The sequence below is a fragment of the Pteropus alecto genome, unplaced genomic scaffold (assembly GCF_000325575.1).
Source record: "Pteropus alecto unplaced genomic scaffold, ASM32557v1 scaffold45, whole genome shotgun sequence".
Taxonomy (NCBI): Eukaryota; Metazoa; Chordata; class Mammalia; order Chiroptera; family Pteropodidae; genus Pteropus; species Pteropus alecto.
In genome coordinates this window covers 28,804,949-28,815,444 of record NW_006442491.1, presented here as the reverse complement: position 1 = coordinate 28,815,444, position 10,496 = coordinate 28,804,949, and the positions used below count along the sequence as shown (strand labels likewise).

The following is a 10,496-nucleotide window of genomic DNA, read 5'->3' as shown; positions in this document are numbered from 1 at the left end:
AGAGGCCAGGGCTGGCCTCACTCACGGTGCCAGCCTGGGCCAGTGTTCTCCAGCAGGGAGCTCTGACCCTAACCCTAATGCTTCCTAGGCACCCAGAACTCTGCAAATTTTTGCCATTCAAAGCTGACTCTATCCCCTGCCTAAGCCACTGCTGGGGCTTCAAGATCGTAGAAAGACAGGAAAGGGAGTATCTGGCTCAATGACCTTCATCCATTGTAGAGATGAGAAGAACTGAGGCCCAAAGAGGGACAAGACTCGTCCGAGATCACGGCCCAAGTCAGCAATACAGGCAGGACTGGTTCCCAGCCCCCAACACCAGGTCCTGCCTCCACCCATCATCGATTCTTACACACGTGCCCTTGAATTGAGGCTCTCAGGCAGGAGGTGGGGCCAGAATGAGGCAGACAGGTGCCGCTCCATCCACCCCTTCTCCTTCCTTCCCTTACTCAGCTGCTCTAGCCTCCCTAGGGCTGCAGGTGTTAATTGAGGAGCCCCTGGACCCTGACCTTCTTAGGTGCCAGCAGCAGAAACATGAGGGCCCAGAGCCTCCTCCTCCTGGTGGCCCTCCTGGCTTTGGGGAACCAGCTGCCTACTGCCTCTGGCAGGAAGAAGGGAGGTGAGTGTGGGTAGGTTCCTCTGTTCCAGGGACTAGGTGGTTTCTACCTCTCTGGGGATCGTAAGGATCTGGGGGAGGCAGGCAATGCAGTGTATGTCTGTGTGTTTATGTGTCCGTGTGCCTATGGATGCCTGCTTCTTAGTGCTTCCAGCAGCCTGAGTTTTGTTTGTGCTTCTTTGCGCCCATCAGCCTGCCCACACCTTTTCTGAAAGCGTCTCCCTGCCAGCTTCTTGGTGCTCGTCTGTGTCTGTCTACATATTTGAGTGTGGGATTTTGGATGCGTGCATCCACCTGTGTACAAGTATATCTTTGTGCCTCTGGGGTTGGAGCGCTAAACCGTCTATACCCACTCTGCTCTGGTTGTCTCCACAGAGGTGTGTGGATCTGCGGGCCCACATGGCAGGGAGACGACCATTTCTGTCATCTTCTGTGGCCAATAAGGCCCCCCCTGGTCTGGTCTCCACTCATCTCGTTTCTGTCCTTCTCAAGCCCTCTCAGTCCCCTAGCTCAATCAGTGGAAGGGACTCTGGAATTGAGTAGGGGTGTGGTTTCTGGGATCTGGGTTCTATTGAGAGGAAGCTCTACACCTTCTCTTCTCCCCGCCTCCCCCAAAAGGTGAAGGAGGCCAGGGCTGCTGGAGTAGCCAGACAGGTGCCTCCCCACCTGGGCGAGGCCTCCGCCTCCATCCCCTTCTGGGGCTGGAACACCTTGACCTACATACACCTGTGCAGCCCTGGCCCTGCCTTGCAGGAAGGAGACAGTAAGGGGGATAAGTCTCGACCTCCACAGGGCTCTGGGGAGCAGTTCCCTGTATCGTCTTTGTCCCCTCTTACCTAACTTATGCCTCCCCCAGAGGCAGGGCTCTCTCCCTGTGGATGATCTGGTGTGGGGAGGAGAGTGCTCAGAACCCCTAGGCTGAGCAGGGAAGGATGCTGGCAAGTTCCAAGGCCAGACCCCATGCTGGCTATGATTCATGCACCGTCACTACATTCCTCCTAGCTGCAATGCTGTGAGATCACGACTATTTTTATTCCTATTTTGTAGATGAGGAAACTGAGGCTCAGTGGGAAATCACTTGCCCGAGGCCAAAGACTGACTCTGAGTCAGTGTTGAAGGTGGCAGTTGAGGGCAGGTCTTCAGAATCAGGAAGACTCACCTCCCAAACCTACTCCTTGTAAAACGAGGTCTCATGCTTCTCTCTCAGGAGTAAACGGTGTCTTGAGGATGCTGGTCTCCCCTAATTCATCACACCTCTGTCTTGCCTGATTTTTCCCATGAGACTCCTGCCTGATTTTTCCCATGAGATTTCTGCCTGGATTTCAGACAGTGGAGGAAAGCGGCAGAGCTGAGGGAAGGGAAGTCTTGGCTTATTTTCTGTGGACATTTATAGAATTCCGCCCCCGCCACAGTCAACTATGTCTGTGTGTCTCTGACATAAAGAACCTGGTAGTCCCCGATAGACAGGAAGTGCCTAACAAGTGTTTTCAATGGTTATGTTGCTTTGGAGAAGAGACCTGGTTCTGTGTAGCTCTGCGCATATGGTGTGTACATGACTTTTTATGTTCATGTCGCTGTTCACACCCAGACGTATGCTATATATTTATATATACATGACCGTGTATGTCTGAGTGTATGTGTAATTTCTGTGTACATAGATTTATGTGTATAGGCATGTATATGTGGCAGTATGCCTGTATATTTGACTATGTACATATGTCCTGGTTCATATGTACACATATGACTATATTTATACATATATATGTAACAATCTTGTTTTTTTATATATATATATATATAATGTCTGCATTTGTATACACACACACACACACACACACACACGCACACATAGGTCAAACCATATGAAATTGCTATTGGTGTTTGCCAGAGGAGGGGGGTGGAGGGTGGGCGAAACGGGTGTAGGGGATTAAAAGGTACAAACTTGCAGTTATAAAAAAAAAATCCTGGGATATAATGTACAGCATGGTGTCTGTAGTTAAGAACGCTGAATTATATATGTGGAAGTTGCTAAGATCTTAAACGTTCTCATCACAAGAAAGAAAATTTTAGCGACGTACGGTGGTGGAAGTTAACTAGACTTACTGTGGTGATCATTTTGCGATTTATACAAATATCGAATCATTATGTGATACACCTGAAACTAATATAATGTTGTATGTCAATGATACCTCCATAAAAAATGAAATAAAAATAAATAAAAGCAAAACCATCCGAAAAATAAAAATAATAATTTACCAAAGGACGGGCAAGAAGTAAGGGGTGGAGAATTCGGATCTTGTGACTCCCAGATCAATGTTTATTACATAACTCTGAACTGCCTGCAGCTGCAAGATTTGGGGGGTTCTCTTACAGAGAAATCTGGGGGATGTCCACCAGATGATGGGCCCTGCCTCCTCTCCGTGCCTGACCAGTGTGTGGATGACAGCCAGTGTCCCTCAAGGATGAAGTGCTGTCGCAAAGGCTGCTTCCGCCAGTGTGTCCGTAGGGTCGCAGGTAAGTGTCCGTCCCTCTTTGCTGGCTGCCCAAGCCCCAAGCCCCGGGGACAGGGCACAAGCAGGGCTCACCCAGGCCCCTGTGTTGCAGTAAAGCTCGGCACCTGTCCCGAGGACCGACTGCACTGCCTCAGCCCCATTCAGCATCTGTGCCACACGGACTCAGACTGCAGGGGCAGCAGCCGGTGTTGCCTTGGCGCCTGCGGCCGGGACTGCCGACACCCTGTCAGAGGTATGGGCTCCTGGGTGCCGAGGCAGATTCTGTCCCTCTCTGAGCCCCAGCTCTCGGACAGTTCAACAGGCTTAGCAGGATACCTCTTGGGAAGCCTGGCTTCCTCCGTACGCCCCCATCGCCAGAATTGGGAAAGTGGATGGGGTGGAAAGGGTCCTGTTAGGACGATAGAGGAACTGGGGATCCTTGGTTCTCCCAGTAAACCTGATGGTGTTCCCTGGGACCGAACCCTAAACTGCTCTGAGCTTTAGCCTGCTTTTGTAAAGAAGGCTGGGGAGTCTGTCCTTGGTGGTTACCAGGGCTGGGCTGATGGGGTCTGGGTGAGCAATCGAGCCCAGAACTCAGAGCCCTAGCATGGGAGAGGGTTAACCTTTTCCTTCTCTCTTGTCAGGCTAATTCTGATTTAGGATCCACGGCTCTGAACCTTAGGATGGGGCTCCCAGCAGGAAGAGATGATGATGCGGTGCCTGGGACCCTGCCATCCAGACAGCACCATCTCTGCCAGTAGCAGTTCCAACCTTCTGACAAACACAGACCTGCTGTCACTTCCCCTGCAGCCCTCCCACCCCTGGTTTTTCCTCCTGGGAGTCAAGGGTCATAGTCAGACCTCAGAGGACCCCTCTCTGTACCACTGCCGCTCTGAGCTTCTCATCCTTCCTGACACCCACTTTTACATCTCTTTGTACATGTGTTTCTTTCAACTAAAGTGCCTAGTTCAGGTAGGCCTTTCTTTGTGGGGTCCTGACCCCTCCCTTGGGTAGCCCAACTACCCGAATGCATGTTCTAGCAGAGTTTCCCAAACACCAGTCAGTTCACAATTTTCACCATGCCTGCAAAATAGCATCGTGATATTTTGTATACTGCCTGTACTCCTACTTATCTAATGTTTTTCCTTAAATGAACTCACTTTTGTATATAAATTTACTTCAAGAAAAACTTGCTATCACTACTATAAATGGGGTAAGCAAGAGCACTTGCCATAAATAGAATGTCATCATAAAAGCAAATGCAATGAAAGCAGCTAAGCTCCATTAAAATCATATCTGATTAAACAATATTAAATAATGTCATTAAATTCTAGCTAGATAAGGCCACCTGCCAAGACTGTGAGCCTAAAGTCTGCTTTCTGTCTGTTATAATAAATGAAGATTGGCAAGGGTTATAGAGATGTTAGAGACACAGGTCTCTAAACTGATACTTTCTTCCTGGTACAATCAGAAGGACTAAAAAGAGAGGAACTTTCTCACTCCAAGAGTCAGTGTTGTATACGTGCACCCAGGTGCATTCCTGAGGTCATTTCAAATTGCTCCACATTTGGGAAAACATTGCTTGAACAGTTCGAATGTCATTATTTTGGGGGAGGGTCTGTCCCCACCATTGATTGGATAATACCTCATTCACCTTGATTTCTCAAGGGCCTGATCTGTAGTCAGGGCCTAACGAGTTTTTGCAGGAGAGCATCCATGAGAGAATGACAACCGTCCCAGTGGACATTTCTGGGCCCAGATAGCTAGATTCCTGACTGTCGCTTTCACTCAGGACTTGCTTGGAGGAGGGGAAGGTGGCTGGCCGACTTCTCCCTGCTTTATCTGCTGGCTCTCCGCTTGTGTCCTGATAGAATCTGGGGCTGGACAGTCAACTGTGGAGGCAAAGTTGGGAATCCTGGGTCTTCTTTCCTTGTTCCCTTGACCTTGCAGTATGGTCACAGGTGAGTCACCACTCTGCACATCTGTACCCTGTAGGAAGATGGAAAGAATTCTACTTCCTCACTGCCATGGTCCTTCTGGTGTGATTCAAATGCCTGTGCTTGACTCAAAGCAGCAGATGCTAATTATATGGATACAAGGTGAGGCCTGGGAGGGGAGGAGAGGAGAACAATCTGGGAGTCGCTGAATTCCCTGTGAACGTGGATATTTTCCTTCCTCTTTCTGGGCCTCAGTTTCCCCATCTGTAAACTCAGGCGCTTAACACAGATAATACGGCACATTGTATTGTTTGCCGCAATTGTCCCTTCCCTCTCTGCCCTTAGCGTGGTCTCCCTGGGGTAGAATATACATCCCAGGCCCAGTGATTTGGGGCTTGGCCCTGGAACTTGTTTGGGGATGTGGGTGCAAGTGAGAGTGAGATAGTTTCAAGGCAAGACACCAGCCTGCTTGTAGCTCCCACCCTCTGCCATGAGCAGAGCTTGCCCAGAAGCCACTGGTCTCAAGACGAAAGACAATCCTCAAACCTGTTAGAGGGAAATGCATGTTTATGGTAGAAAGCCAGTGAGATTTGGGGATTGTTTGTGACAGATTTGCCACAGTAAGAGCTTGGCTATTTCAGATAATGATTATTATTCTTTAGTGAATGCCCACTCTATGCCTCGCACTTTAAAACATCTTTTCATTCATCCATCCTATAACCATTCAACAAGGAAGGAACAGAGGCTTTGAGATAAGTTACTTGTCCAAGACTTTTGGTTAAAGGTGAACTAGTCAGAGTTAAACTATACCTCCTTAGATAGTAATATGCCTCCTTAGATAGTAATAAAATCAGCAACAGTTTAAATTATGATTTTTGCCCATTTCACATATGAGGAAACTGAGGCACAAAGAGATTAATTTGGCCAAGGTTGTATGGCTTGTAATTAGAGCTAGGATTTAAGCCCAAGGAGTCTGATGCCAAAGCTTACAACCTTACCGACTGCACTAATTACATTCTGAATTTGAATATTCTAGCTCTAAAGACTGTTTCCACAGCTGAACGATGGGGATTACAAAGACCCAGCGAGGTTAAGTGACCAGCCTCAATTCTAGGCAACTGGAACCCGAGTCTGTTGGTACTCAGCTCACTGCCTTGAGTTTCTTTCCTGAAAGGCAGCAGGAGGAAAAATTAAGGGGTCCCAGGAGAGGGCTCCCAGATGAGCCAGTTAGGACCTGGCTGCTAAGGGGCCCACGGCTGTCTGCAGGCTTTGACTTCTGGGCTAGTTTCCTGCAGTAACAGGAGGTGACGGATCACAGGTCATGGCTTCTCTGGCTACAGGTGGCAGTATCTACATGATGCATTCTAGAGAGTCACCTGCTCAGCTTCCTGGCTAACTCACTACCTGTTCCAACAGGTCTGTGCATTGGTCTATGCAGTGCCAGCTCTGTCCTCAGCTACCAAATTCCAGCCCATCCAGCTCCATATCCACTTCCTGTCTCCACTGCCCTTCTAGAAAGTCTACTGGGAGGCTGGATACCTGGGTCTTTAATCTCTAATCTTGCTTTCCTCCCTCACTCATTCAGTAAATGTTTGCTGAGCACTTAGAACAGAGTCTAGGCTATGTGTTTACAGAGCTCATGTACTAGAGGATGAGACAAAACCCTAGCTCAAGAGTGGCATGATATGTACCAGACAAGAGGAACCCAAGAGACTACGGGAGGCCAGGAGGGACCTAACTCAGACTGGAGACCAGAGAAAACTTGCTGAAGGATATGACAGCCAACCAAGACCTTGAGTTTTAGTAGGCATTAGCTAAATATGACACTGCTACCCATCCATTCTCCCCGTCTTCCTTACCAACAGCAATGTCACCAGTTAGAAATATTTGCCCACTGGGAGGGGCTTCCTAGAAAGCTGTTGTTTTCCTAACAAATGAGACAGACTCAGCCTTTTCCCCAGCATCCATTTGTCCTTCATCCTTCTTAGATCATGGTGCAACTAGAACAGCTATCTGATGCCTTTGAGGATTGTATTGGGTGTGTTTTCAGAAGGAAATCTCGAGATGAAGATTCATAGGATGTTTTTGGAAATGCTTCCAGGAAAAATGGGTATGGGAGTGGAGAAGTGTATCAGGAAAGGAAGTAGGCCAGTAAGGATGTGACATCAAGCAACTTCCCACAGGAGGGTTCTAGAGACAAGTGTAGTTGGCCCTTCAGACTTGTCACCATGGGACAAGGGAGCTAGAGCATTTATGCCTCTGTACCCCTCTGTCACCAGTTAAGAACTACAAGTTGGGGGACATAAATTCCCAGGCACTTAAAGATCTCCTTGTGTATGGGCACAGCTGGCTCAAACAGCCTTACAGAAGTCTTTTGACAAAGAGATGCAGATACTAGCTGTCGAGAGGGAAAGCACGCCAGGAGCCAGTGTGCACAAAAGTGGTAAAGCAGTCCGAAGGGATATGGGCAAAGCACCAACATCATCTGTTACAAGAGTGAAAGGCACACAAGGTTAGTGGAGGAGGAAGTGACAAGGAGGTTAGGTCTTCAGGGTCATTCGTGGGCGGCTGCACCAGCTCTGGACTGCCAAAAAAGAAAGTCAACTTCTCTCTGATTAAGCCACTATGGTTCACCTTTTGTTCTTGCAGCTAAATTAAATCCTTACTGCTGTACTCAGTTTAAAAAAAAGGGGCAGGAAGAGTTGTTCATGGAGGGGAACAGTATGTACTGCCCCTCACCACAATCCTGAAAGGTACTTATTGTTCCCATTCTACAGATGAGGAAAATAAAAATCCTAGAGGAGACATCACTCGGCCTATGGTTCCACAGAAATTTAGTGGTTAAAGGCAGCATTCAAACCCAGTGTATTAGTTATCTATTTCTGTGTAGCAAATTACCACATACGTAGCAGCTCAAAAATTTCTATACTTGACGCAACATCAAGCTGAATTCTTAGGGTAAAACTCCATTGGTTCAGATGTCCACTTGGGGCCCAGATTGAAGGAGAATTTGGGGAGCAGCCCATCTATGGCACTGTACGGACACCCCTTTAGCCCCAGAGGCCCATATGCCCCTCTTTCCACTCCTATCACTCAGGAATTCATCTGAGACTCCAGATAGCTCCCAGAGCATGGCCTGGGGATGAAACCAGATCCTGATTCCATTCGCTCCTGTCCTTGGGAAACAGGTCTGTCTTTTCTTGTTTAAAAACAACCTCTCCAATTCCAGGGGGAACCCCCTGAGTTTTGGAGGTAGTGAAGTCTACAGATAGTATGGGGCCAGGAAACGGGAGACCTGCTTCTCTGCAGATATGCCTCAGTTTCCTTGTTGATAATATGAGGAAATTGGGCAAGAGGATCACTAAGCACCTTCCTGCTCTTTCTGGGGAAGAGCTAAAGTAACACAGCCTAGAGCCGAGCTGTCCAATATGGTAGCCACTAGCCACATGTGGCTTCTGAGCACGTAAAATGTGATTAGTCCAAACTTAAATTAACTGTAGGTGGATGTAGTAGGCAGAGTTCTAAGATGATTCTCAGTGACCCTTCCTCATGTATAATTTCCTTCTGTTTGAGTGTATGTGGAACCTGTGAATGTGTGTCGTATAGGGAAAGGTTGATTGTCCTGGGTGGGCCTGGCCTAAGCAGGTGAGTCCTTTAAACGCAGAGCCCTTTTTCTCTGGCTGGTTACAGAAGAGGAAGTCAGCACTTTGCTTTGCCTGGAAGAAAGCAAATATCCACCTTGAGAACTGCCTGTGGGGCTATATGGCAAGGAATCACAGGTAGCCTCTAGGAGCCAAGAATGATCCCCAGTAGACAGCCAGTAGGAAAAGTCCTACCACCACAAGGAAATGAATTCTGCCAATAAATTGTGAGCTTGGAAGAGAACCACACCTTGACTTCAACCGGGTGAGACACTGCATAGAGAATCGAGTCATGCCATGACCAGACTTTTGAATTGTGAAATAAATTTGTATTGTTTTAGGTTGCTCATTGTGCGGTAATTTGTTACACAGCAATAAAAAAACTAATACACTGAACACTGAAGACGATACAAAAATTAAACGGTAAAATATCTCATTAACAATTTATTGATTCTATGTTGAAGTTATACTTTAGATATCCTGGGTTAAATAAAATGTATTATTTTGACTAATTTTGCCTGTTTTCTCTCTTTTTTTAAATGTTGCTATCAGACAACTTTAAATTATGCGTCACTCACATTATATCTATTGGACAGTGCTGGTCTGGAGGACTTGGTCAGCTACATGACCCTGAGCGGGTCACTTCATCTCTTCAAAGGCTTACATTTCCTATCCGTGAGGTTGGAATAATAATAGCACCTACCTCACAGATATATTTGCAGCTTAAACTTATCTTGGCCCAAGATAAATGCTCAATAAATGTTGGTCATTATTATTATCGATAACAATATTTTTGAAGTAGGAATCCTTTCCTTATTCAGGTGCTAATCTCTAGCACCCTCTCCCCAACCAAGTACACAGTAGGGGCTCAATAAATGCTTGTAGATTATGCAACATCGACAAAACTTTGGCACAGTTCCCTCTTACCTCACAACCCACTTGGAAGGTGGGAATCAGGAACTCATGGGGCAGGTGAGGAGACTGAACTCCGTGGGCAAAACCATGTGTTTGAGGAGGCTTCGCAGCCAGCAGGGGAAGAACTGGGTCTTGAGCTGGCTCAGGCAGAGCCTGGGGCTCACTGCGGGGTGAGGCCATCTTCTCCAACTCCCTAATGCAGATCTGCTGCCGCAGTTTTGGGGGACAGGAATTCAACCCCAGGTCCACAACTCCTAGCTAAGAGCCCTGAACAAGTGACTGGGCTTCAATTGTAAAACAGAGAACACAAGACCCTGATTCTGTCAAGTCCGTGTCAGCAATAGCTTAGATAAGTCACTTGAAGCAGAGTGCCTGGCTCATATCAATTTAGGAAGCTATTATGACTGTTGTTCCTTTGTCAGAGAAGCTCCGCTGATATCCTTCTCTAGGGGAGACCCTCGTCCCCTACGTGACTCCTCGTCCCCTGGCCCTTGACTTGGGGAGATGCCCCATTTTTAGGGCCCAGTCTCCAGACCCCCCTCCGCCCCCGCCCTCCCCAACCGAGTCAGGAATAGAAACCAACTCCTCCTGCCGCCCGCGGCCTCCCTCCCTCCCCAGGCAGCGATCGATGCGGCCTCAGCCGCGGGGGACGGAAGAAGACGGGGAAGGTGGGGGCAGCTGGGCCTCCGCAGTAGCCAGGCTCAGCGGGGCCGCCAAGGCAGAGACTCGCCCGGGTGCGGCCAGCGGCTCCCAGCCTCGGTGCCTTCGGGGACGCACGCGCCCAGCCGGCGCCGTGGAGCTGCAGCGACAGGTAAGGGGCCTCCCTCGGAGAGGGGCGTGGTCCAGGGAAGGGGTGGGGGCTGCAAGAGTGGCGGGGTAGGGGGTGGAGGAAAGGCTG

General features: G+C 48.5%; 1 protein-coding gene across 1 annotated transcript; it reads left to right on the top strand.

Moving 5' to 3' along the window:
- The first annotated feature begins 531 nt into the window (after positions 1-531).
- WFDC5 (WAP four-disulfide core domain 5) lies at positions 532-7,120 on the top strand. Its single transcript, XM_015596899.1, is given in 6 exon segments — positions 532-616; positions 2,987-3,127; positions 3,218-3,379; positions 3,745-3,908; positions 3,910-4,077; positions 7,031-7,120. Coding segments are annotated over 6 exon segments (810 nt in total).
- Positions 7,121-10,496: the final 3,376 nt, after the last annotated feature.